Source organism: Cheilinus undulatus, linkage group 21, assembly GCF_018320785.1.
Source record: "Cheilinus undulatus linkage group 21, ASM1832078v1, whole genome shotgun sequence".
NCBI classification, from domain to species: domain Eukaryota; kingdom Metazoa; phylum Chordata; class Actinopteri; order Labriformes; family Labridae; genus Cheilinus; species Cheilinus undulatus.
Window position 1 is genome coordinate 14,293,156 of NC_054885.1, and position 27,225 is coordinate 14,320,380.

Sequence of the window (27,225 nt, forward strand, 5' to 3'; positions counted from 1 at the left end):
AGGGTAAATTTGGCTACAAGAATGAGTTTTCATGTTGTGACCAGCAAGGTTAATAAAAGTAACTGAAACTAACTTAAACAATACGTTTAAAATTAGTGAAAAATATCTACATTTTCTCTTTTACAGCAGCTGAATGAGTGACATGAACACCCAAACCTAGGGAGTGTAAAGTAGTTTGATTTGACTGAAGATGAATTCACACAATGGTAGTTTTAGGTCTTGCGTTGTATTCAAACATTAACTTTGAAAAAATCAAATGAAAAGTGTAGAGTGGCCCATTTGAATGTGTGTTTTTCAAAAAAACAAACAAATGAGGTTTTCGTTTTCAGGCCCCTTTAGGTCTTGCTCCTGGCAAGTATCGGGAAAAACTAGCACTAAAACTAATACAAACTAAACTAGAACAAATGATTTGTCTAAAATAAATCTAAACTAACAATCAAGCAGTAAAAACTAATAAATACTAAGCCAAAATTGAAAAGAAAACTAATAACGAAATTAAAATTAAAAAGAAAAAAAAAAAACGAATGAAAATTCCAAAACTATTATAACTTTGGTGACCAGCAAGGTTAATTTGTTTTATTATCCGTTTCTTTTGGCAATTATTTATTATTATATTGAGCAGAAAACTACTTTTTACCACCCTAAAAGATTCAGGGCCTCTGAGAAAAGTGTCGGGGCTTTAAACCCGTAAGACACCCTGTTACTCAGTCAATGACCTACACGTTTTTGTTGTGGACTTAATTTATATATTTTTTCCTCTATACCTTCTCTGCATAATTGTGATATCCAGAAACATGAGAGTCTAAAATTTTAGACCAGTTTTGGTAGTATTTTTTAGCTAAATTATCAAATAGCATAACCGAGTAGCCAGCCTATTATGTGCATGTTTAAGGTAAAATAATGGCTAATACTTTTACTTATTGAACACTTTTAGTTATTTATTTTGTATAGGTCCTTTACAACGTATTTTCAGTCTAACTGTAATGATGTGAACAATTTATGCAGCAAATGAACGAGAAACTTGACATCTCGTTTCAACTGCTACTTGGGCTAGCTAGCAGCACATTTAGTTTGAAGACATTAAAGGTCAAATAAGGGTCAAACAACAACGTAAGAAGGTAACATAAGCGTTTGAAGTTAGTATTATAATATTAGGTTTATTGGCCAGAGCTGGGAAACAGCTTTTACAACTGTGTGGAACAATTTTTATCTGACTACAATCAGAGTACGGTGGTTGAACCAGGACCAGAAGAAAAACAAACATGTCGCCCAAATACTGGCTGGATTAAATTTGCTATCCGGGTCTTGTTTTCCAGCAGATGACAGTTTACAGAGAGAGCACAGTGTCTCCTCGGGACAGCCAGCCTCTCCTCCGCTGCTGTTCCTCCTTTCTGTCACTAGGGAGAGACTGTGAACTAGAAAAGCTGCTGTTATCGCACTGAAGGGTCCCACAGACAGCAGACAGGCAGGACCACAGAGCCTGCACCGCTCCGCCATCCGCACACCGGCCTGCGGGACGCGTCGCACTCTCCGTCCGGGATGGAGAAAGACGCCTCTGAACCGGACCCATCCCGTCAGAGGAACGGGGTCGTGGGCGTGTTATATGGGGAGTTCACGGACGCGCTCAACGACCGGGTCCGGTACTCGGTGAGCTTGACGGAGAGCGCCTTGACGATCCAGAGGATCTCTTCGTCCCCCGGCCGGACTAAGGTGGTTTTTAACTTAACCGACTGTATCGGCTGCCGGGCGTACAGAGGGCCGGACAGCGCGGACGTCGGCGCCTACTTTACGGCGTATTTCTACCCCTTCAAGAGGCGCTGGATGAGCGCCGGAGTGGCCCGGCAGAGAGTGGAGCAGTGCTTTCGGGTGGCGCTGGTCCAGGACCCGCTCGCCAACCTCCAGGAGGCTGAGAGATGGGCTCGAGCCATCAGGGAAGCGTCCGTGCTGCAGAAGCCACGAAGAGATGGTGAGCATCATGGGAGAAATGGGTGAAAATTAAATAGCATGTAACTTTTTTTTTATGATAAATACCCCTATGAAGAGAAATATGTCTACCTTTAAATGCCCAAAAGTGCACAATAAGCTCCATCACTGAGCACTCTGGTAGTACCAGCTGATTTGTAGCAAAAAAGTCCTGATAAGGCAGCCAGTGGGACTTTAAAGGACGTCAGACCAGCATTTTAAACTTTAATACAATTACACAATAACAATACCAAGGCAACAACAACCCTGAGCATGAGATATTGGCTTATTTCTTGTTTTTAACAACCAAAAACTGCGTGCAAACCTTTACACACTTTCTAAATTGCACAAATATGTTGACAATTGTGCATTAATAAAGTGCTTTGGCAGCCTTCGATTATAATTTTTCAGCTTAGATATATTTCTATCACTTAGTAAAATCATGGAGATTGTGAAGCTTCAAAAAGTGGTTAAAATTATGACAACCTTGTGAGCTGATAAGATGTATCTAATCTGATCTCACAAACCATTCAGCAGGTTCCTATCCTACAAAAACAGGTTTTTCAGCAAGCGTGCACACATTCCTCCTGCTCTCAGTAACCTGCTCTACCTGCACTGAAAGCTGATCCACCTGCCAGCAGTAATTACAGCCGCCTTGCTCATTCAAACAGCCCACATGAGAGGGATGATTCTGGATCTGGAGTCTTAACACACACTCAAACACAAACTCACCAAACTGATCACTTAAGTAATTAGATTTTCCACTGATCCTCTGTCAGCGCCCAGTCTTTACTCTTCTGCTCAAGCTTCATTGTTTCTGCTCGGTTAAATTCCTGCTGAGGATGTATTGTTTATGAGTGGAGGGGGGGGGGAAAATTACACCAAAACAAAGAGTTTTTCATCCAGAAGCTTGGTCTAATTAGGTCTCATCGTGTCCCGTTCTGTTTAAAACACAGGCTGTCCTCAGGTTCCTTTGTCTTCCAGTCTCATTAGCCTCTCCGTGCTGCACCCTGGTACACAACCACAGAGTCATTAACATGAATACAATATGAGGAGTGTTTATGCAGCTGATTACTCCTCTATCAGTCATTTGGGAGGAAGCAGTGATGATGAGACAAAGCTGTTTTTGGTCCCAACATGAGGATTTATGTTCAGCTTGGCAGAGTTGGGGAATAACTTAGAGGGGATACCAATTCAGGCACCTAGATCTTGAAATTGTATAGTACTTTTTGCCTCCCTAATATACTTATGTGATCAAACATTATGTACATTTGAGAAAAACCACTAGTTATTAGTTTTAAATAACATTACACTCACTATCAACACTGCATTTTTGGTGTTTTTATGGTCTTAAGGTATGGGATAGTATCAAGCACAATTGCTGATACCTGATGCCCCTTTTAGTCCTAATCGAGAGGATAATACTGTCATCAAGGGGCAAAGTATACAGTTACATTTGTGCAATCCAAGGCTTGATCGATAGGCCTGCCTCGGCTCGTTTTTTCTTCTTTAACGTGAGTTCAAACCATTGGTTCAGGTTGGGTGCGTGTTGGCTGCGTGACATCTGCAGTGCATGTTAGCTCTGGCTCGCACCGTCACAGCTTCTACACCAGGTGTGTCCCGCTGTCACAGCCCGATCTTTCTTACCTCAGTAAATCTCCATTCAAGTCATAATGAAAGCCTTCTGTACAAATGAGGAGAGTTTCACTGTAGAAATGCTTAATCAGGCTTTTAATTTGAAAAGCAGAAACCAGAAGTGCAATTGTTCTGTGTTTATCTCCCCTGTGACATATTCTACCGATCTGGATACAGAAAGCTTAATTAACAGTTGAACATCTTTATTAGACTGACATGCTTTGGCTTGTAGCTTTCATCAGGATATCAAGAAACACATTGCCATACAGTGCCTATAAAAAGTACTCCCCCCTTTGAATGTTTAACCCTGTTATTGATTGTATAAAACAATCATGGTCGATATAATTTGGATTTTTGACAGAAAAAAAATACAAAAAACTCTGTTGTCAAAGTGTAGACAGATTTCTATAAAGTTATGCAGTTTAAACAAAAAATATGTAATGCAAAATAATTGACTGCATAAATATTCACCCCCTTTGAAGTTACAGACCAGCAAGTGGTGCTAGTACTCTCACATTTAGGAAATGGGGATCACCTGAGTTCAGTGGATGTGTCTCATGTGATTGTAGTATAAAGACATCTGGTTCTGGAAGGTCCAGTCACTGCTTAATCAGTATTCCTGGCCACCATTACACCATGAAGACAAAAGAACACTCCAAGCAACTCAGAGAAAGGTTATAGAAAAGTATAAGTCAGGGAATAGAATCAAAAATATTTCCAAGGCACTGAAATGAAAGGAATATGGCACATGTTTGAATCTGCCTAGATCAGGCCGTCTTCACAAACTGAGTGACTGTACAAGAAGGAGACAAGTGACAGAGGCAACCAAGACACAGATGATTACTCTGAAGGAGTTACAAGCTCTGTTCGCTTCGTTGTCCAGGTTCTTCACCAGTCAAAGCTTTATGGAAGAGTCCAGCTACATTATCTACTCTGAAGGAGTTGCAAGCTCCATAGCTAATGTAGCATTGTTAGCTTTGGCTTTAGCTACACTAGCTACGCAGCTTAATATTAGTAATTCATGGGTTAATGAGATCTCAAAAACGGTGAACGGTGTACAGTCTTCAGCTATATTACCTACGTTTTTGTTCGCTTTAGCATTAGCTTGTCATGAAGGACAAACTTATTTCTTTTAAGCAGACAGGTTAGTTGGCTTTACCAAGTGTTTTGTAATCATGTTTTTAATTTTAACTTCTGGTATCCTAACCTTTACCTTGACGCTTACCCTAACTCTAACCTATCTTATTTTGAAAGTTTTGCATGTATTTTCATTCTGACAGATTTGGTGTCTCACAGTAGTGGTCTGCAAGAGGGGCGGCTGTGAGAGCTGCAGTCTGCAGCCAGATTGTCTTGGCTCTGTCCAGTACTTAGTACAGTTACAAAAATATTCATATTAGTGATGGAAACACAGCAAATGTTATTAGCATATTTTTTAGCTTACACTGTGCTGTTGTCAGTGTTTTATAATTGTTAACTGAAACCAGTTAATTTCAGCGGTTTGTTAGTTATGGTATTGGACTGTGGTCTGCTTCTCATAGTTTGAGATAAAGAATACTGCATTTTAAGTTTTGGTTTGGTTTTGTTGATGCTGTTATTGTCAACAGAACAACAATAGTAATATCCTTTTCCCTTGTATGGAATTATTAAACATGTTTGAAATCCAAAGCAGGCATGCATGCACTCCTGGGCAGCTCGTCTGAGAGGAGAGAGGCGGATATTTGACTTGACGGTGACTAATTTGGAATGTCTGCTGAAAGATGGAGGTACGTGCTAGCGTAGCAGGCTTAGAAAGAAGGCCTTCCTCTGATTTGCAGTCTGCAGGTGAGTGCTGCAAACAACAAGAGGTGAATAAAAAAAGAGAGGAGAGGTTTCTGTGGGATAAGGAACATCCATAGACTCAGCAGGAGTTTGGGTTTCAGTCCTGGCAGATGGTAACCTGAGAGCTAACCCCCCCCCCCCCCACACACACACACACACTCACGTCACTGTCCTCTTCCTGGACTCATCAAAGAGCTCCAGCTTGGGAGGTTTTCAGATCATACATGCTAATGAACTAGCTAGCCGTCCAACAGATTTTTTTGCCTCCCCGCTCCTTTTGAACACAGCGTCTCAGCCGTGATGTGTTCATATCATTAATTTATAAGCTCTTTTTAGCATTCCACATCCAGGCCAGCCAATAATACAGTATTTAGCAGAATATATTATGGGATTTAAATGAGTAATGTTGTGGTAATAGATGCAAACCCAATTGCTGCTTCATAGAGGGTGTTTGAAAGTCAGTGTGAGTCGCTAATCCCTTATAGAGTATTTACCCCTGAAGTTAATTGCATGGCATCTCATCTGGCATTGCAGATGGAAAGGTTGGATTAAAAGTGCAAGACTGTTATTTTTGTCAAAGTGCTACATCACTGCGACTCACTTTATCTGAAATCTGCAGAGTTGACAATCAGGCAATTTACTGTAATTTTCGATTGGGTGTTGGAGTCTTTCCAGGGTTTTTATTTCCACTGCAGGTTTCATTGGAGTGAATGAGCCGTAAATAATGAAGTGCATACACTATGATACAGCCCTGCACACGCTAATGGTCTGCTAGATTCTGCTTAGATCCACAGTGAGATTGCATGCAGGGGAGAGAGATGATGGTTACTCGCTTTGACTGTTTCTACCAGTGGCCGCCTTCGTTGCTTCTAGCTGTATCCTTTTTTGCTTTTTAAACAGCTTATAGGAGACAAATAACAGATTTGACACATGAGGAATGTAGAATTTTACATTTTTAAAGTCCTGTTCATGCTTCAGACATACTTTGCAGTACCACTTGATAAAAAATTATATTTTAATGATTAAAAGCATCATAAACTACAAAAAAACATTTCACAAGACAGATGCAGAAGAAGGAATGCATTTATATAGAGAGGAAACACCTGCATGCTGTCTAAATTGCGCAAATATGCTGGCAGCATTTTGTGCCAAATGCTAAGAAAAGCTGCAATTAAATTAAAAATGTCTAGGACTTCTTTTTTTATTGAAACAGGTTTCAGTAGTTTTTGTTTTTTTGGATTAGTATTGCGTCTAAGCTTTAAAATCTGGTATCGTGACAACCCATAATACCCAGTGACACCCTAGGGCAACAACAAATAAAATACAAACAAATATAATCCAAATAACATAGAAAAAAACACAAAATCCAACCAATTAAAGAGACAAAACCAAACAAACATTGCCTCTCAGAGAGTTTGTTTAAAGCCTATGTGCATGTGTGTGTGTGTGTTTGTGCTTATGCAAAGATCAAGGGGAAAATAAAAATAATGAAACAAGTCAGCGGATGATATTAAATCAAAGATCTGGGGCAGTATAAGAGCGTGAAAATGAAAGAAGAGAGAGAGGAAAATGACGGGGAAAAACTTTAAAGAGGGGAGAAAGATTTATTAAAGAACCAAATTTTATCAGTGGGGATTTAAGCCGTCTTTGGCAACATTAATGACCTTGTAGGCACTGGTATGAGAACAGGCACGAAAGTAGGCCTATAATAAAGCTGAAATAATAATATTAATATCATAGTTATAACTCCTCTGATGAGTTTTTATCCAGTTATGAAACAGACTGATATTTATACTGATGTCTCTTTAGAAACTATAATATTTGCATTTTGCAACGAATTAGGTCAGCTGGGAACAGGTTAGGAACATGACTGTGTATAAAAGGAGCATATTAGAGAGGCAGAGTCTCTCCAATGTAAAGATGGGCAGAGGTTCACCAATCTGTGAATAAACTATCTGAAAATTATGGAACAATTTCAGAAAATTGTGAGAAAGAGAGAGGGAGAGGGAATGGATTTTTCTGGTACTTGAGGGGATTGTGTACAGGCTAGGGGCACATATTTTTTGTTAAAAAAGCTTGAAAAAGTGATCTTTGCATAATTTGTCCCCTTTAAAGCCGTATCATGCACAGAGGAAGCCATAGGTGAAAATGATCCAGAAACGCTGTGTCTTCTCTCGGTCAAAGCCATTTTCAGTGGACTGAGGCAAATGGAAAACTGTTCTGTGGTCAGATGAATAAAATATGAAATTTTTGTTGGAAACCGTTGAAGCTTTCAGAGAAGACCTGTTGAGACAAGAATGGGACAACATGCTTCTCCCAAAACTCCAGCAACTGGTCTCCTCACTCCCCAGATGTTTACAGACTGTTGTTAAAAGAAGAGGGGAAGCTACACAATGGTAAGCATGGCCCTGCCCAAACTGTTTTGAAATGTGTTCAAATTTCAAAATGAGCCAAAAATATTTATGTAATGATAAAATTTGCAAATCATTGCATCTGGCTCTATTTACATTTTGCACAGCGCCCCAACTTTTTTGGAATTTGGGTTGTAGATTTAAAAATCCCTGTGCCACATGCCATTAAGCACTTTTTTGCACATGGGTTCTGTCATGGGGTAAATGGAGGTCACCCTTTGTTTTGCTCTGCCTCTGTCACCGAAAGAGCTCTCACTTAAATTTAAGTGAGGAGCAGAGTCACACACTCTGATTAGTTTAAAAAACAAGCTAAAGATAACAGAAAGGGAGCCATTGGTTAACAAAAAAGCTAAAACAGCCACTCCGGAGCCACTCCGGTTTTGTGGAGGCAGACCTTGAACAATGCAAAATTAATTGCACTCGATTTGTTACACTCAGATTTATTTATTTGAAGATTCATGCACAGAAGCAGACGTTGTAAAAACCAATGCATAATGTTAACCACAGTCAACGTGATTATGATTTTTGCCATACTTGAACAGCCCTACCAAGTTTACCTAAACTTCAAATCCTTGTGAGTCGTTCTAGTGCAGATGTGATCATGACTGTTACAGCTGCATGGGACTTTGTGCTCTGGGATAATACAGTTCTGGGATAGAAGAGGGAAATGCTGTGGTTTGTGCAGGGTCAGGTGTGTGCCTGTCAGTGTGTGATCTCTCATCCCTAGAGCTTTCAGCTAGCTTCCTCAGTGTGGGAGAGCTACAGTGAGTCACCAGACGACCTCTCACCCCAACCAGCATCTTGGTCCCTGAGGAGTCTTTGTCTCCTGTTCTGTGACACGCGTCTGTGATGGCCTGTCAGCAGCAGTCTCCCTCTCCTCCCAGCCTGGTGATGCCTCAGTAGTGATTTTTTTTTTTTTTTTACTACTTGTGCCATCTTTTCCTTCTCTTCTGCCAGCTCTCTCCACTCTGAGCAGTGGAATTCTGCTTGTTTTAGACACGTCAGTCCAGTCTGGTTGCAGAGTGTCTCCTGGAGAAGACAGCTTTCTGTGGATTTTGTTTATATAGTGTGAGTTTTTTTTTCAGAGACAGAGGAGTAGCAGAAAATTCTGTAGCCTAAGGAATTCTCCCAGAGTCAATAGCTATTATTTCTCTTTGCATGCTCTGCTGACGTAAGGGCCTGGTATACTCACTTGAGTTGGTCTGATACCAACCCTATCCCGTGTCTTTATGTATTTAACCATGGATAAAATAATCTTGTTTCACTGGGCATTAGTTCTTCTTCACTGCTTAAAAATAGTGTCCCACACAGTACTGCTTTCTATTGCTACCATGGAAAAGTTATAGCTGCCTCCACTACATACAATTCAATAAAAACTGCACTATTTATGGTGTATTTATGTAACAGTAAACCACTGGGGAAGTTTTGTGGATGACTTTGGCATAATCAGAGGTAATTTTGGCAACCATTTTGGATTTAGTTTTAATCTTCAGACAAAAACATTGTTTACAGACAGGAAGAAAACTCCAAGGCACTCTCTTTAAGCATTAAAATGCCTTTATTTTCATGGCGTGGTCATGTGTAGACCTTAAACACACACTTCAACGCATTTCAGCATCAAGCTTCATTAGGAAGTCAAACAAAAAGACTTTTAAATAAAGGCACTTTAATGCTTAAAGAGAGTGTCTTGGAGTTTTCTTCCTGTTTGCTATCAACTTTATAAATCCTTTTTCCAAAGAGCACCTCAAACAAACTTTTTATTGAGTCCTAGAAGCACTCCTTCCTATGGGTTTTTAAACATTTTTTATTTAGTTAAAGTCGTATTCTAGTCCTTTTATCCTTCACAGTTTTAGTTGACAAAACAGCCAAACTGTAAAATTAAATGAACACACATTATGCACTGTGACGCTGTAAAATGTCAATAAAAACAAAATGCAATGTTTTTTAAATCTCCTTTAACTCACTTTTTAAACCAGTCAGAGAATGTGCCTCTGCTCCTCACTTAAATTAAAGTGAGAGCTCTTTTGGTGAGAGAGCCAGAACAAGGAAAAAGGGTGACCTCCTTTACCACATGAAAGAACTTATGAACAAAACAAGTGCAAGATGGCATGTGGCAACATCGTTGCTTTATCGACAACACAATTCCGAAAAAGTTGGGGCACTGTGTACAATGTAAATAGAGACAGAATACAACATTTTTTAAATCTCATGAACCCATATTTTATCCACAATAGAATATAAACAACATATCAGACGTTGATGCTGAAAAATATCTGCTCATTTTGAATTTGATGGAGGCAACACATCTCAAAACAGTATGTGCAGGGCCATGTTCATCATTGTGTAGCATCCTCCCTTATGTTAACAGTAAACATCTAGGAAGTGAGGAGACTAGTTGTTGGCGTATTCAGAGAGGAATGTTATCCCATTCTGATGTAAGTTTCTAGCTGCTCACCAGTCCTGGGTCTTCTTAGCTGGGTTTCTTTTATGGTGCGCCAAAGGTTTTTCTATTCATGAAAGAGCTGGACTGTAGAAGGTCCAGTTCAGCACCCGGACTCTTCTACTGCCAAACCATGCTGTTGTGATGGATGCAGTGTGTGGTTTAGCATAGTCTGGCTGATTTGCAACACCTTCCCTGAAGGAGACATTGTTTGGATGGTAGCATATGTTGCTCTAAAACCTCTATCTACTTTTCAGCATTGATAGTACCTTTCCTGATGTCTAAGCTCCCCACACCACATGCACCAATTATGCAACCATAAACCATCAGAGATACAGGCATTGAGGAGCAACCTCCATCATAAAAAGCTTTCAGTGTGGTTCTTTGTTCTTTGTTTGATAAATAAATTCGGTCCAATTCTGATAAAACTGGCACTATACTGCATCTAAGCAAAACGCTACATCAGTGGCAGCCAGTGGCTTCCAGTACTAAACTAAACTAAACTAAACCTCACCTGTAGCTACTGTCTCATTATCCATTCTTAGACCGGGCACAGTCATTTGAGACTGGGGCTTTGCAGGATAAAAAGTTCAGCGGTCAAAGTCACTGGGCCTCATGTTCATGCCTTGCTTATAAGACCCAGCACTGTACTTTCACTCTTCTGTATTGTACACCTCACACAGGCATATAACTGCCAGGCAGTAGTTCTACTTTTTCTTAATTTGCTCCCCCTAATGAGACATAAAGGTTCACTGCATCTTTATTAAATAATTTTAAACAGTCAGTAGTGATACACTTGGGGAAACAAGACAGTACCATTTCTGTCAGATGAGTGCTTGTTAGCACTGACACATTGTCACACCCAGTCAGCCTCCCGTCTGTGTCTGTGTGTTCATCTACATCTAGCTGTGAAATACACACATTGCAGTTTGCTCACCAATTTGACGGGCCGAATCCGCTGGCAGGTATCTGAAGGCACATCACAGTTGGATTTCACACCCAGACACATACACCCACATCCTTTGCATCTGTCTGCGTGTCACGCACATGCAGGAGGATTGTCTTGAGAAACAGTGTCAGAATCTGGGCTCGGTGCATTGAAAAAGGAAGGAAAACAAGTCATGAATTAATAACAGCTTTATGAGCTGCTTAATACTGGGAACCTCTTTAGTTAATCTGTCAACACCGCCCCCTATCTTTTTTCTTTAACCTCTTCAGAGAATACAGTATCTTCCTGATTCCTCTTTTTCAGCATATTTGTCCCACTTTTATGTTTAAGATCATTAAACATACTTTAATATTAGTAGTTAGTTGTATTATATTCATTTATGAAGAAAAAACAATCCAAACTCACCTGGCCCTATGTTTAAAAGAAATGACTCCCCTTAGTTAAATCATAAATTAATTGTGATTAAACCCATTTTTTGGCAAATTCAGGACTGATTACTGTTAGACCTGCTGAATCAAGAAATTACCTAAATAGAATTTGTCTGATGAACTGAAGTAGGTTAAAGATGTAAAAAGCATTGCATCATGTCACCATCTAAAGAAATTCAAGAACAGATGAGAAGCAAAGTCATTGACATCTGTCAGTCTGGAAAGGGTTACAAAGCCATTTCCCAGGCTTTTGGACTCCAGCCAACCAAGCTGAAAGCCGTTATCCACAAATGGAGAAAACTTGGAACAGTGGTGAACCCTTACAGGAGTGGCCAGCCTATCGAATTTACTCAAAGAGTGCATTTATGACTCGTCTAGGAGGTCACAAAAGAACCAAGAACAACATTTAAGGCCTGCAGGCCTCACGTGACTCAGTTAACACCAGTATTCATGAGTCAGCAATAAGACAGAGACTGGGCAAAAATGGCACCAATGGGAGAGTTCCAAGATCAAAACCACTGCTGACCAAAAAGAACACAACAGCTCAACTTAAATTTGACAAAAAAACATTTTGATGATCCCCAAGACTTTTGGGAAAACATTCTGTAGACCAACGAGACAAAAGTTGAACTTTTGAAAGGTGTGCTTCCAGTTATATCTAGTGTAAAAAGAAACAAGATGAAGGTTTCACAGTGGCCTGGTTAGTCTGGACTTGAATCCAACTGAGATGCTGTGGCATGACCTTTAACAGACTGTTCATGCTCCAAAACGCTTGAAAAGTCATCCACAGTGATGTGCAAGACTTATTGCCAGTTTTTGTAAATGCTTTCTTGCAATTGTTGCAGCCAAGGGTGGCACAACCAGTTATTACGTTTTTTACATAGGGCCAGGTAGGTTTGGATGTCTTTTTTCCCTTAATAACAGAAATCATCATTTAAAACTGTGTTCTGTATTTCCTTGGGTGATCTGTGTGTAATATGAAAATTAGTTTGATGATCTGAAACATTTAAGTGTGACAAATATGTAAAAAACACAGCACTGTATAAGATGACTGATGCATATATTTACTGGTTAAGAACAGTTGAAGCCTGGGTGTTTGCTTGTTGTGGGCATAAGATAAAAGAAAAATACACGTTCCTGCAGGTTATCCTTTGACCTCTCATATTTCTCCTGTGACCTTTTGTTGTACACTTATATAGCTTGAGTTGCATGAAAATGGTTGCAGTGACATTTACTATGTAACATTTACATTTATCAAGCACATCAAGCCAAAGTCACATGGCACAGCCTAGGTGCAGAGGGTACACTCTCAGTTTATATAATGCATCTACTCACTGTCCTTTTCTTTTTAGCTTTCATAAGAACTACTTTAGGGGTGTTACAAGGCACTGGACAAAATATCAATATAGCAATATATCATCATTCTTTTCAAATCAAAAAGAATTGCCAGTAGTTTGGTTTTAGTCTTTCAACTGTATATCATCTAATTGACTGTATGTAAAACCTTGTATAAAGTTACATTTCATGCAGTGATTAAAAAGTCTGAAGTGATGTAGACTGGGGGATTACAAGATTTTAAATTCAAATTTCAAACTTTACAGGGATGTCTGTTGATCAGTGGTTTTTATTTTCATAGTTTCCACTCTATTCTGGAAGTGTGGATTGGAGCTTTTGTGTCTGAACGGCTCATTGTGCTCTGATACGAGTGGAAAAACAATGGTAACCTGTGTGTGGGTGAACAGAGGCGGTTTGGCATGTGCCTGTGTGTTTTCGCACTCTCACCTCACTCTTCCGACAGGGTTCGCACCTTCTTCTGTGGCATTTTCATGCCTCTGGTGTCCTGTCATCACGGGCCAAGTGAGGAAGAGGCTGGCAGCTGCAGAAGCAATGCATCACAGGTCACAGACTTCAGAATATGAAGAAGAAAAACAGATAAAATGCAGATGTGTTTTAGGAAAACTTGCATCTCATTTTGAGTCATGGCACAGATTGGGTTTCTGGTAGTTTTGCCAGCCTGATAGCAAAAAGGGCATCAGCAGCAGCAGGATAATTGTGATGGAAACTGATTCTTTCTGTCCTCCATGGGTTCTATTTTCTGTCCTTTCTGATTCATCTGATATGCTCTCCGGTGAGTCTGTTTCAGCTTTAAAGGTCAAAGACATCTACTCAAAAATTTCCATTTTGCACAAACTTCTCTCCAGTCCTAAATTCACTTCAAAATGAAGCAAATACTTTTATGGCCAAAATATGACCAAAATACAAGGAAACCTGGAATATAGAAGTGCAATTTCATGTCAGCATTGCAGATTTCATATGGTAAGTTAAGTGGCTAAATCTGTTTCTATATTTACTTCTGAATGCAGTCCTTAGAAATTAAATCCAGTTTTATTTATATTCATAATTACTGGGTTATTGTAGTCCAGTGTAACTTTAGGAAACTGGTGAGCTTGTTTCCAGACATTGATGCTAACTTTATCACGTTATCCCTCATATTATACTTGTATAAAAACTGCTAGTCATTGCTTTCTTGTGGCCATGTGCCAGACTTGTTTGTAGGTAACACCCTGGAGTCTCACACCCTAGAGTTTTTAGCCGGGCAGCTATTTCTGGATTAAACCAGCAGGATTAATTGTACTTAAATGCTAATGAGTGCATTTAAGAGGTTAAGGGTTGGATTTTGTTACCTTTAGACTGAACTGTGCTAGCTGTTTTCCCTCTGTTTCCAGGCTTTGTGCTAAGCTAAGCTAACCAGCTGCTATCTATTACTACACATTTGCCTTAAATGTCGAAAAATCTTGGTTTCATTCTTTTTTGTCATCTTTTTTTTTTTTGTATTGTTGTGTATTACCCAGGAGAAATATCTAATTCACTCCTAACTGATGGAATTAACAAGTATTCAATTCACTACTCTGTCTTCCCCTGATCCACCTAAGCAACAGGAGGATTTTGTTGTGGGGATTAATAAAATTCATAGAATTGCTATAAATAATCAGTATGATCCGGACTAAGGAGCATGTAAGCCCACCCGCCTAGAAGAAAGCAGCACTTCACATTAACATTAAGCAGTGTCTATCCGAGTGCTGTCACAGCCTATGTCTTCACTGTTTCATGCTCTTTCCTCCCCTGAGGGATGAGCCCGTCCTTATACATTCTTTGAAATATTTGTTCATGCATAAGCAGACCTCCTTCAACCATGTCCTTACCTTCCCTCTCATCCACCTTTCTCTCTCTCTCCACCTCAGGTGTGGTGTATACGGAGGTGTGCCGGCCCTGCAGAGTCATGATCCTGGTGAACCCTCACAGTGGTCGCGGACAGGCGTTACAGCTCTTCACGGGCCATGTACAGGGCATGCTCACAGAAGCCTCCGTTCCTTACACGCTTGTCATTACAGGTCAGTAGCATTTATACATATCTGCATCGTTTGTTGTTTATGTGATTAGTTGGGATTTGTCTATGCCGGGGTGACCTCAAGAGTCACCCATGCATGGAATAGGGCTGGAGGGATTAAACCTATAGTACCAGTGTGGATCAACAATTACAGGTAGCCATCACTTTATCCCTTACTGAGGTCATGCTTACACTGCATACTAATATGCATCATGGGAGCGCTTCTCAGCAGTATGAGTCCTTGAGTATAGCTCTTTAGATCTGGTATTAGTAGGGATGAGGAGGGAAACTTGGTTGTATTAAGGACCTGGTTCCACAATTTTCAACCTCCATGACCAATTGCATCAGCATTGTGCATCAAATTAATCCCCAAAAATGCAGTGCCCATGGCTGTCCTCTGGGTTGAAAAAGCTCTGTCAGCTTGACTGCCTGGGCATTACTGCTCTTCTTCCAACACTTACAATTTCCAGTGTTGATTTAGGTGTTGCAAAAATGACAGAGATTACCGCACAGAGGCAGGAGAGGAGAAGGGAGCGCTAAAGCAATTTTTGCATGTGAAACAACTCCAACATGAGCACAGGCAACCTCGAAGCCCTGACCATCCTTCTTTGTGGTGTTTTATGGCAGGTTGGAAACACTATTTTGGTGGCTACCAATACCAACAGAGTTTTGAAAACAACAGGAAGTTTTATATCATTGACTTGTGGAAATAAATTTGACAATAGACAGAATCAACTAAGCAAGGTTTTTAAAGGAAAAAGAATGATGTGCACATCAAACCGGAGTATTAATGTTGCCTGTATATTCCAGTTATCATAATAATGTGTCATGCAAATGCACTCATTTATCAGATAGCTTCCAAGGTGATTCCTCTAATCAGTTTTCCCATATTATTTTAAAACCAACAAAAGAACCAACTCTTATAAAAAACAGAACTTGGGGTGTCTTCCTATTTATAAAAACAAAAACAGAAAGAGTCATTATACATTGGTGCTTACAGTATAAGATAAATGCATCTGCTCAGCAAATGGCTTTTCATTTTCCCCATAGCTCCTAAAATTTGTTCTTCTGAGTCTGCTATAAAAAATGGATATGTCCCATTACATAAATATGATAAATTACATCATAGCAGTTTTCCATAGATGGAGCTACTGTTTGATTTTTTACTGCCTCTCTGGCAGCAGTGTTCCCTATTCCAAATAAGTACTTTGTAGATGAAGACAAGACACTCACAAGAAGTTTCTCCCAATTAAAGGTAACATTTGTTCCAAATATATTTGTTTATTTTCTGTGAATTTTGCATCAGATCTGTTCGCTGTAGGATAGAACCAAAACAGGTGCTAATGATTTTCTTCCTGGGAGTATCAGTTCCTCCAGCGACTGGAGGAGACTGAGTGATGAGCTTCCTGAACAGGTGTGATAAAATATCAAAGACTCTTCCAGCAAAATGCTCTCCATTTAGTTGAGCTTATTTTTACTGAAACTCAGAGTATTTTCCCAAAGGATTCTTTAGAGATGCATACTTCAGGCTGAAGTCTGTGTTTATGGGGAAAACAACCTGACAGATCCATGATATAAAGGCTTGTCTCCTTAAGAAATGTTTTTTAGTGTCGCTGTACTGAATTTTTATGTAGTATCATTAACTGTTTGTTGCACACGTAAACCATTTCATTCAAATATCCAGAATATCCCCAGAAACTTTGAGGAATTTTCCTCAAAGACTTTGAGAAATTCTCCCCAAAAATGTCTAGGAATTCTTCCCAAAACTTCCTGGAATTTTCCCTGAAAAGTCCAGGAGTTTATGAGTCTTGAATAATTATTTTCTAAATATCAGGCTGGCTGGGCCAGTTTGATAAACTTCGCTTCAGCTGTGTTGAAGTTGATAAAAACAAAACTGATGTAGGTCAATATATGAGTTGTAACTGAATATGCTTGTAGAAAAGAAGCTACAGCTGACAGGAGAAAAGACTACTGATTGTTAAGGATTCAGGGCTGGTTGAGCTGATCTCAGGGGCGGCAATAGTTGGCCCTGGTTACCACTGGATCTAACCATAGTCAAGATGAGAACGACTCTCCGTGCAACAGAGAATGGAAAATTCAATCACAGCAGAGTCTGTGTGGATAGACGTCAATCAAGCTTGCACATCTGGACACTGAAATTTTACTCCATTCTCCTTAGAAAAACTGCTCAAGCTCTGTCAGGGATTGGACATGAATGGCCTGTTCCAAGTCCAGCCACAAATTCTCTATTGGACTAACGTTTGGGCTTTGACTCTGCCACTCCAGATCAAACACCTTCTTGTCTTTAAACCACTTCTGTGTTGCTTTTGCTGTATGCTTCAGGCCATTGTCTTGCTGTAAAATAAATCTTCTCCCAATCTTTAGTTCTCTTTAAGACTGAATAATATTATTCTCCAGGATTTGCCTAGATTGTGCCACATTCATTTTACCCTCTACCTTAAAAAGCCTGAGAAGCACCCCCACAGCATGATGCTGCCACCACCATGCTTCCCAGTGGGGATGGTGTGTTTGTTCTGATTTGTCTTCCAAAGATAGTTTCTTGTCTAATGGCCAGAAAGAACCATTTTGGTCTCATAAGAGCTAAGAACTTTCTTCCACTGCACCATGGAGTCTCCCACATGCCTTTGATGAACTCTAGTCCAGATTTACTGAGTTTTCTTCAACATTGACTTTCTCTTTGCAACACTCCCATAAAGCTTTGACTGGTGACGAACCTGGACAACGAAGCAAACGAAGCTTGTAACTCCTTCAGAGTAGTCATAGGTGTCTTGGTGGCCTCTCTCACCAGTCTCCTTCTTGTACAGTCACTCAGTTTGTGAAAACAGCCTGATCTAGGCAGATTCAAACATATGACATATTCCTTTCATTTCAGTGCCTTGGAAATATTTTTGCATCTATTCCCTGACTTCTATTTTTCTACACAGTCACTCAGTTTGGGGTACGGCCTGATCTAGGCAGATTCACACATATGCACTGTTCCTTCCATTTCTTAATGATGGATTTAACTGAACTCAGGGGATGTTTAGTGCCTTGGACTTTTTAGGTTTCCATTTCCTGACTTGCACTTTTCACTAACCTTTTCTCTTGGCGTAATGGTAGCCAGGAATACTGATTAAGCAGAGACTAGACCTTCCAGACACAGGTGTCTCTACACTACAATCACTTGAGACACATTCGCTGCACCCAGGTGATCCCCATATTACTAATTGTGGGCCTACTAGCACCAACTGGCTGGACCTCTGATGAATTAGGTCAGTCAGGATATTTATGCAGTCAGTTATTTTACATGATACGTTTTATTTAATCAAGCTTTCTTTGTAGAAATTAGTTTACATTTTGACATCAAATGTTTTTCCAATAATTTTTTGTCAAAAAAGCAAATTTTTTTGGCAATGATCATCTGCATCCTAAATGAACAAATTTAAGCCCGTACTGAATGTGTTTTTGAAGTCTTTACACATGGGCTCAGGGCTGTCCTAATGATCGTATTGCTCAGGGTGCATGGTATTTCCAGGTGCAAACAGGGCCCCACACACTTCACCACGGTTTAATCAAGCTTTATTTTTCTCCGTAGTTATTATGCATCCCAAGCCTTATGTTTAGCATGCAAGCAGCGCACTCACTGATCCAGATTAAATGTCAGTCTCTTCAGCTACTAAGCATTCTGTGTGAGTTGCTGGTGGCCTTTTTGTGACCTTAAACACTGTCGTGTGTTGGTAATTGTCATCAGAGGCTCTGAACTCAAAGTGACTTCTTTCTGAATGCCAAACAGAGACAGCAGCATGCACAGAGCATCTCTTCACTTTACAATCCCAGCCCTCCCTGTTTGACTTGACCTTTAGTTTGACAGGTAGCATTAGCATATTAGCTGTCTCAATTCTAGCATCAGTTCAGGAGCTCAAAGTGAAAGAATGACAGTCAAAGCAGAAGAAGAAGAAGAAGAAGAAAGGAATGAAACTTGTTTGTCTAGTAGGAAAAGAGTGCAGATGTGCACTTTTGCAGACTCCTGGTGCTGAAATGAGGGTGAGCAGCTGGACAGTGATGAAAAAAGACGGAGTAATTACTGACGACTCAGACCGAGGAGAAGGGGAGAGTATAAGGGCTTTGAGTGGTCAGATTGGGTAGCGAGTATGGGTGATTAACTGACAGAACTCATTTATAGAGCTGCAGTTCCTTGATAATGTATCACACAGCCTTTGCCTGAGGTCGGACAAGCACCAATCCACGCGCCTCTTGTGCCAGCATGTACCTTTTACATACTGTATGAAGCATCATGAGCAGCAAGCTTTATCTTTACCCTGGTTAACCTCAGGAGATGGCAGCTTGGTGTGCTGCAGGAAGAGTAAAATGCTCAGTTTAAGGTGGATTTACCCAAGATTTTGGCTTAAAAGAGAATATTTAACAATCAGTGCAGCTGAAAGAAGAATCAATGAGGAAACCTCAACTCGTCCTCTTGTTCAGGTTCTAGCCTGATGTGTGTTTGTGTTTGGCAGTGACCCCTTGAATAAGGAAGTGGCAGGGAAGTGAAGCATCAGGCCAAGTACCCCCGTCAGGCTGAAAGTGCTGAGTCAGCTGTGCAGCGCCGTTTCTCTCTCCCCACTCTGCCTCTGTCTGTCAACACGGCACTGCATCACCGCCTCAAGCCTCTCGAGTACACAAGCAAAAACAAACAGCAGCACAACACAGGGAGCACCACTGGGAGAGAGAGAGAGAGAGAGAGTATGGGGACAGGTAGAGGTTGAGCAAAGTGAAAGAGATAAACTTTTTATTTAGGCTCCATCCTCAATCAATACATGAGCTGAAGCAGGAAATATTTCCTCCATGATGGCGCTGCGTGCATGCTCAATAATTCTTTTACCATCAACCTGCCTCTCTCTTCCTCTCCTTCTAATGCTGTCTCTTCTACACACAAACAAACACCACACCACAGGGGAGTCTGGGCTGGCAGGACTGTAGACTTTAATGCTTGCAGTATTAGCCCACCGAGACCCCTTGCAAGGGGACCCACTCAAGGACGGCGTCTATGAAAACAGGCCGATAATGTAGCTCTGTCCTCCAATGGTGCATTATCTGATAACCAACACAGACATGTGGACGATTAACAATCACATGCATCCACTGCACACATGCTTAACGTTCACACACATGCACAGATTTGGCAGTCACAGATGTTTGCATGGCGTCTACTCTGCCTCTGAGCTGTTGAGTAGCCTCTGGCTGGGCTAATGTGAGGGGGGAATTGAATCTCTTTTCTGGCCTAATCCTGCTGATCCTGCCCCAGAGGCTGGTGACAAATGTGTCCATGTCCATTTCTGTTGTTATTATTTTTGCCAGTTTGTTACACGGTTTCTGTGTTGGCTATTTTGTGTGGGGTTTTTCTCTCATCTTTCTTTCAAATGTCTGTCCTTCAGAGCACCAGAACCACGCACGAGAGGTGGTGAAGAAGGCAGACCTGACACAGTGGGACGCCCTGGTTATCATGTCTGGAGATGGACTGCTGTTTGAGGTGCCTGACAGTTTTAGTTTCACATTCATTTGATTAAAAATTAACCTTCTGGTATCACATCAATTTTCTAACATGGCCATTAAAGATAAAAACATCCACTTCTAAAAACAGTCATGAAAATACGTATGAATATTTTTACCAACTTTTTTGATCTTCTGTCCTGATCAAAACTACAAAATATTTGAATATTTTATGGATTTTACCCCTGGATTCATGATGTCACTGTCCAATACACAAAGTGTAAAATTTCACCATCAGGGGGGCTCTCAACCAAAACAACACAATATGGCCAGTACATACCAGTGCCACCCAGCACTGCCCACCTTTGCTGTTTACTTCCTGTTTTGAATTGAGGACTGTGTTCGATAAAAACGGCACCTCATAAGAGAAAGCTGCCATTTTGTTTTCATTCATAAATTTCTCACAATTGTAATGCACTTTAAGAGGCCCTTCCACATTCACGCTGGATGCGGTCCCAAGATGTGCATGCGCTCCTCCAGCACACATGTGCATTCAGACTTCCTGGAAGTGCTTTTTTAAGTGCATGTCTCCCACATTATGAGAAATTTAAGAATGAAAACAAAACATTTTTCTGTTTAGTAAATATGCCTGTCCTGTAAAAAAAGCTTGCTGTGGTAAAATGCCTCACCTCATTCTCTACCTCTTATCTACTTCATGTAAATCTCCCCACATCCTTGCATATTTTACACTCTGATCATGTCTCGTCAGCATTCTCGCATCCTTTGCACATCTTGCAACCATACTATCAATGTACATAGACTTGTATATACTAGAAAAAATACCTTATGATAGCTTGTACATAAGTAAATCTTTTTTATTCAACTTTTGCACTGAAATATCTACAAAAGGCATCAACAGAACAAACATGGCTGATAATGTGAAATTCAATGCATTAGATCAGCTGAGAGAGCAGAAGTGTCAGACAATTGGCAGCACCCATCTGTCCCTTAAAATGGCAACACCCATATTAATAAATTATGTAGGGCTTTATGCGATTCAACTGCTGTCATATAGAGAGATTCAGCTGAAATGTAGGAGAAAGACCTCATACCTTAGATTTAATTTATTACATAGCTGTTCTACATGTTAAATTATGTTTCCAGATTTAGTATATCAGGGAAATTTAAATGCCAATAATGAGAATTTATAAGGGATTTAATGGAATTTTCATGAAGAGATTTTTCCCTGAATTTTTCTTGGGTAACTCTCCCTTTAGAGTTATAGAATTTTTCCCAGTTTTTCCCCCAAGGAATTTTCTTGGCATTTCTTAATCTTGGATTTTCTGAGAATTTTATCGAAAACTTTCAAACGTTTTGGGAGAAAGATGTTCAGATCCATCAGAAAGTTTGGGGAAATGTAATCAGATTTTTAAATATTTTTCTCATCATTCCAAGAAGAAGCCATATGAACATAATCCAGACACACCACCATCTTCTCTGGGCCAGAGCTCATTTAAAACGAGTGAGGCAAATGGAAAATTGTTCTGTGGTCAGATGAATAGAAATGTTAAATTCTTGTTGGAAACCAATGTATTTCACAAAGATCACCCAAGTAAATAGAAAATGCAGTGTCTGATTGATTATTACATTTTTTAAGGGGGGAAGAAATCCAAACCTGTGTGAAAAAGTAATTGCCCCCTGAACCTAGTAACTGGTTGTGCCACCCTTGGCAGCAATAACTGAAATCAAGCGTTTGCGATAACTGGTGATGAGTCTTTCGCATCGCTGTGGAGGAATTTTGGCCCACACTCAGCCCTTTCACCAAAAAAAAGATTAGGTACATCAAAAATAAAAATCCAACAAAGAACACTGAGGACTGTTGAGCAGCTAGAATCCAACATTAGACAAGAATGGGAAAGTGTTCCCCTCCTAGAGCTCCAGCAACAAGACTCCTCACTTGACATTTACATACTGCTGTTAAACGAAGAGGGGATGCTGCACAAGGGTAAACCTGGCGCTGCCCCTACTTTTTTGAGATGTATTTCTGCCATCAAATCCAAAATGAGCGAAAATATTCATGAGATGGTAAACTGTCTCAGTTTCAAGATCTAATGTGTTGTTCCAACATTTTTGGAATTGGGGTTGTATTAACATATTTCAGTGCTCAGGTATAATAGATTCTAATGGGACAATGAGGATTTACCATCTAAAATCAGATGGTTTTCTTCTTAGCGCCCTCTTTAGATGAAAAAAGCTCCCGTGCACTTGAAACACATGGGACGCAGTTGCACGATGCTCTCTGCTGGACAACACCGAAAACAGTTCACCTTTTTTCTCTGTTTTCTTTGCTGTGATTTGATTTCATGTGCCACGGAGAGATTGTGTGGATATAGAATTCACATATTAATGACAAATAGTTAATACAAAAGGCTAATGTTCTTTTTACCTTTTTACCCTATTCATTGTTAAAATTACCAACTTGGATCTTCCAATCAAACATTGATGGAAATGATGTAAACCCTCTTACCCATGTTTCTATTTTTATCTCTTTTCAGCACAGGCCTGTAAAAATTTAATTTGTATGCAGGCATAACAAAAAGCCTGGTGCCTGCATGTAATTCTAGCTCCTAAATCGTCTCATTAGGTCTAATTTTTGCTTTATGGATACATTTCTGCTTTATTATTGAAAATCTGTGTAGACAACATTTTAAATTTTAATCAGGCTACTGAGTTTTATTTTGCTCTCAACCATTATTGTATGAATGAGTTATGAAATTAAATCTTAAGCTAAGATTGTCAAGTTCTCTGGTACACCATACTTGATATAAAACATCTGTAACTTTCAAAAGACCCGTTTTCATCGCCTCAGGCTGTACAGAGACACTACTGTCTCTCAAGGACCGTGGCCTGATTCTGCTATTGTGTTTGTTCTTGTTCATTCAGGTGATAAATGGTCTGATGGAGCGAGAGGACTGGCAAGAGGCCATCCAGACCCCTCTGGGGATCCTACCAGGTGGCTCAGGCAACGCCCTGGCAGCCTCTGTCCACCACTATTCACAGTAAGTCCATCCATTAATGAGTCATTTAAATGCATGGCCCATCAGCACAAAGGAAGAGCAAAGAAGTACCTAAAAATGAACGATTTATCTCCTCTTGGTGTAATTATGGCAAAGGCTGAGTGGGCACATCAGTCCTCAGGAGGGAGCAGAGACAGCAGAGCAGACTGGAACTGCTTGGCTGTGCAGCAGAGGTCATTTCAGGTGGCTGATAACTCTCAAAGGAGTGATGTAATGGGTTTAGAAACTCGTACATTATGAGTGATTATAGTCCAAGGTGCAGCTGCAGAACCAGTAGACCCAGGTCATGAACAAGGTGTTATCTCCATCTGCTGGATAGCTGTAGGTACAACATCACAGAAATTAATTTAATGAAAAAGAATTTTTTCCACCTTTTTAGTACTTTACTTCTCCAACAAGCGCTGTGTGATAAAGGATGGGTCAGAATATAAAGTGTGCAGTTTATTTCTTACAGAAATAAATTTGATGTTCCCCCTGGTAGCCAGTTGTTTTCACTTCTAGTTTTCCAAGTTACCCAAATAAATACCTGTACATCTATCCTGCTCTGTATTTCTACCAAACTCTTCTAGGCCTGTATATGTTTACTAGTTTGGTCTGAGCAGTGTTGCCAAAGCTAAAGCTAGCAAGCTAAGGAATAGTAAAGAAGGGTTTTATGATAGACCAATGACATTACACAGGGAGAAGATGTCGAGGTATAAGGTTGAAACAAGCTTATTATGTGCTGAGGATCTGGTTCTAACAAGATTTGAGTATTTTGATGACTTTGCACTGCCATCAAGTCAACATTTACTCATGTGTTTATCACCAAATACCTTTAACACTACTGGATGTGAAAAAGATAAACATAATACATGCTATATGTGTCGGCATGTTAGCATCACTTGTGGGAATCTTCAAGATAGTCTGGCTGCAGACCACACATCTCTGACGCCCCATCTGGCAGACTGTTACTGTACGCCATACACGTCTTAACAGAAGTGACGTAATTTGTCAGTACAATGTATTTTCAGTTTTATATATTTTTTAATAATACTATATTGAAAAAATGTCTGGTAGTTAAAGTCATGGAACGTTACAGACTAAGCCACATTTCATAAATGAAACTTTCTAGAAGTAGTAACACCAACAGTTGCTTGCTGTAGCTTCCATAGCTTAAGGTAAAGCTAATGTAGCTAAGCTTTCTATATAATTAAAGTAACTACATAAGCCAAACAAGGTAAGTTAGCTGTAGCAACATGTTCTTTAGCAAATGTAGTCAAAGCTTATGTAGCTACGTAGGTAACATATCCACATAGCTGTTTTGTGATCTTAGTTTTTAGTTACATAAGCTACGTAGCTATATTGGCTTCATAGCTACATTGGCTCCATAGCTAGGTTATTTATAGCTAAGTTAGCTTAGCAATGTGAGCTTTAGCAATGTATCTAGAGAGAACTTAAGCTAACATTAGCTATGTAGATAAAGTAGTGATGTAGCTGCTTTGTGGGCTTAGCTTTAGCTATATTAGCTATGTAGCAACATTATCTACATAACTCAGACAGCTAATGGAGCTACATAAGCTATGTTTGGCAGGTTTGGCAGGTTTTGCAGGTCAGGTTTTTAACTTTTGGTATGCCAACCCTTACCCTAACTCTCACCCTAACCCTAAACAGAAGTTCAGTCCGATTCTGTTTTGAAAGTTTTAGCATGCATCGCCTTTCTGACAGAGACAGTGTCTCACATGAACAGTCTGGGTGAAGGGACATCAGAGATGCATGGTCTGCCAGACCCTCTTGAGAATCTTAGCACATAAGACATTAGGAATGTAAGCATTAAGCAGCTTAAACAGGCATCATCAACTTAGGTTGTTGGCTCTACTAGTTATTATTTGTTTTATTTTACAGGCCTGCAAAGTCTGTCAGATGTCAGGTGTATACTGTGCGATTGTAAAATGATTATGACCAAAACTTTGAGTCATTTGCCTGGTTTTGCACTCTGGATTTACAGCCTTATCATATGACATATGTTGTACAGCCTACAGGAATACATGACAGAGGATCACAGCACAATTTGCTGCTCCGGCACAGTCAGATGAATTTCTAACATGTTTGATGTTGTTAGTGTTAGCATTAAGCTCAAAACAGGGCATCACAGACAGCCTACGTGGGTCTGGGTGCTGATTTTTTATAAGTTCGATTTTACCCAGTCACATGCAGAAGTTACATTGCTTAATTATGGATGTAATAGCACAAACATTTAGTGTTGTTTCACACTGTAATTACTGTCAATATTCTGATGTGTGTAACCATCTCTCAGGTCGCCTCCAGCGTGGAATGAGGAGCTCCTCCTAAGCTGTGGTTTCATGCTTTGTAAAGGTCTGGTTGGTTCGATGGATCTGGTGTCAATCCACTTGGCCTCTGGACGGCGCCTCTTCTCCTTCCTCTCCCTGGCCTGGGGCTTTGTTGCCGACGTTGACATTGAGAGTGAGAAGTACCGCCACGTGGGAGCGATCCGCTTCCTAATGGGCACCCTGGTGCGCCTGGCCTCTCTCAGAACCTACCAGGGCAGGTTAGCGTATCTGCCTGTTAAGGAGGCGCCCAAACCTCCAAAAGGAAGCATCAAGGCGAACCTCCCGCCCTCTTCGGCACCTCAGCAGCCTTTGCTCTGCTCGTCTCTTCCCTGCCGACTTTTCCCAAACCCCTCGCCGAACCAAAACTCTCTCCATAATCACATTAGCACAAACTCCAACCACAACACCATCACCAACTCCTCCAACAACGTCATCATGACGAAGAAACCTGAGACTCAGGTTGATGGCAAGACTAGAGAACCTGTGGACTCTCTTCTCCCTGGCATCGATCAGCCAGTTCCAGAGAGCTGGACGGTGGTCAAGGAGGAGGACTTTGTCTTGGTGCTGGCTATTTACCAGTCCCACCTGGCTGAGGACCTGTGGACCGCTCCTGGTGCAATGGCAGACGACGGAGTGATTCATTTGTACTATGTGACAGCTGGGATCTCCCGTCCTGCCCTCCTGCGCCTTTTCCTCGCCATGGAGAAGGGAGCCCACTTAGCATGTGGCTGCCCCTACCTGGTGTATGAGAGGGTGAAGGCCCTGCGTCTGGAGCCCATCTCTCCACAAGGCATGATCACTGTGGATGGAGAGATGGTGGAGTATGGGCCCATTCAGGCTCAAATCCACCCCAGCTTGGCCAGACTCATATGTGGATAAACTTGGATTATCATAATCTGTTTTCTGGCTGCACAGCTTTCTAGTTTGGCCTTTTCTACTCGCTGTCAATTTCTGTGAATATGCTGTGTTTTACAGAAGTGCCAAAGACATTTTATCAGCCTCTGGAAATTCCTCTATTTTTCTACTGAAACAAGTCGTCCTATTTTTATGCCCCTGGTTTCTTTCTCCTGCTGTTTTCTTCAGGGTCAAAACCGAGGATGGTTGTCCCTGCTGCTGGCTGGTCCCAGCTTAGAGAAATGGGGAGGGACTGTGAGTGTGAGAGGATAGTTATGCATGTTTGTGTGAATGTGTGAGCTTTGGTGGTGCATCAGCTGAGGAGTGCATCGTGCACTCTGCTGTCTGACCTCATAAGCATGTCGCATGTGAAGAGAAGCACATTTTCCTGTCCTGGGAGGCCCCTGAA

The 27,225-nt window shown here is 40.6% G+C and overlaps 1 protein-coding gene across 1 annotated transcript; it reads left to right on the forward strand.

Moving 5' to 3' along the window:
- Positions 1 to 1,503: 1,503 nt before the first annotated feature.
- LOC121503886 (sphingosine kinase 1) lies at positions 1,504 to 26,801 on the forward strand. The gene is made up of 5 exons (XM_041778472.1): positions 1,504 to 1,966; positions 14,886 to 15,035; positions 20,464 to 20,558; positions 23,462 to 23,577; positions 25,889 to 26,801. The coding sequence occupies exons 1-5, from the start codon at positions 1,540 to 1,542 to the stop codon at positions 26,799 to 26,801; spliced, it is 1,701 nt and encodes a 566-aa protein (XP_041634406.1). The 5' UTR covers positions 1,504 to 1,539.
- The last annotated feature ends 424 nt before the right edge of the window (positions 26,802 to 27,225 follow it).

Coding starts and splice junctions, on each gene's coding strand:
- LOC121503886 (XM_041778472.1), top strand. CDS start 1,540: ATGGAGAAAGACGCCTCTGAACCGGACCCATCCCGTCAGAGGAACGGG. Junction 15,036..20,463: donor TTACACGCTTGTCATTACAG/GTCAGTAGCATT, acceptor TCTGTCCTTCAG/AGCACCAGAACCACGCACGA. Junction 23,578..25,888: donor TCTGTCCACCACTATTCACA/GTAAGTCCATCC, acceptor ACCATCTCTCAG/GTCGCCTCCAGCGTGGAATG.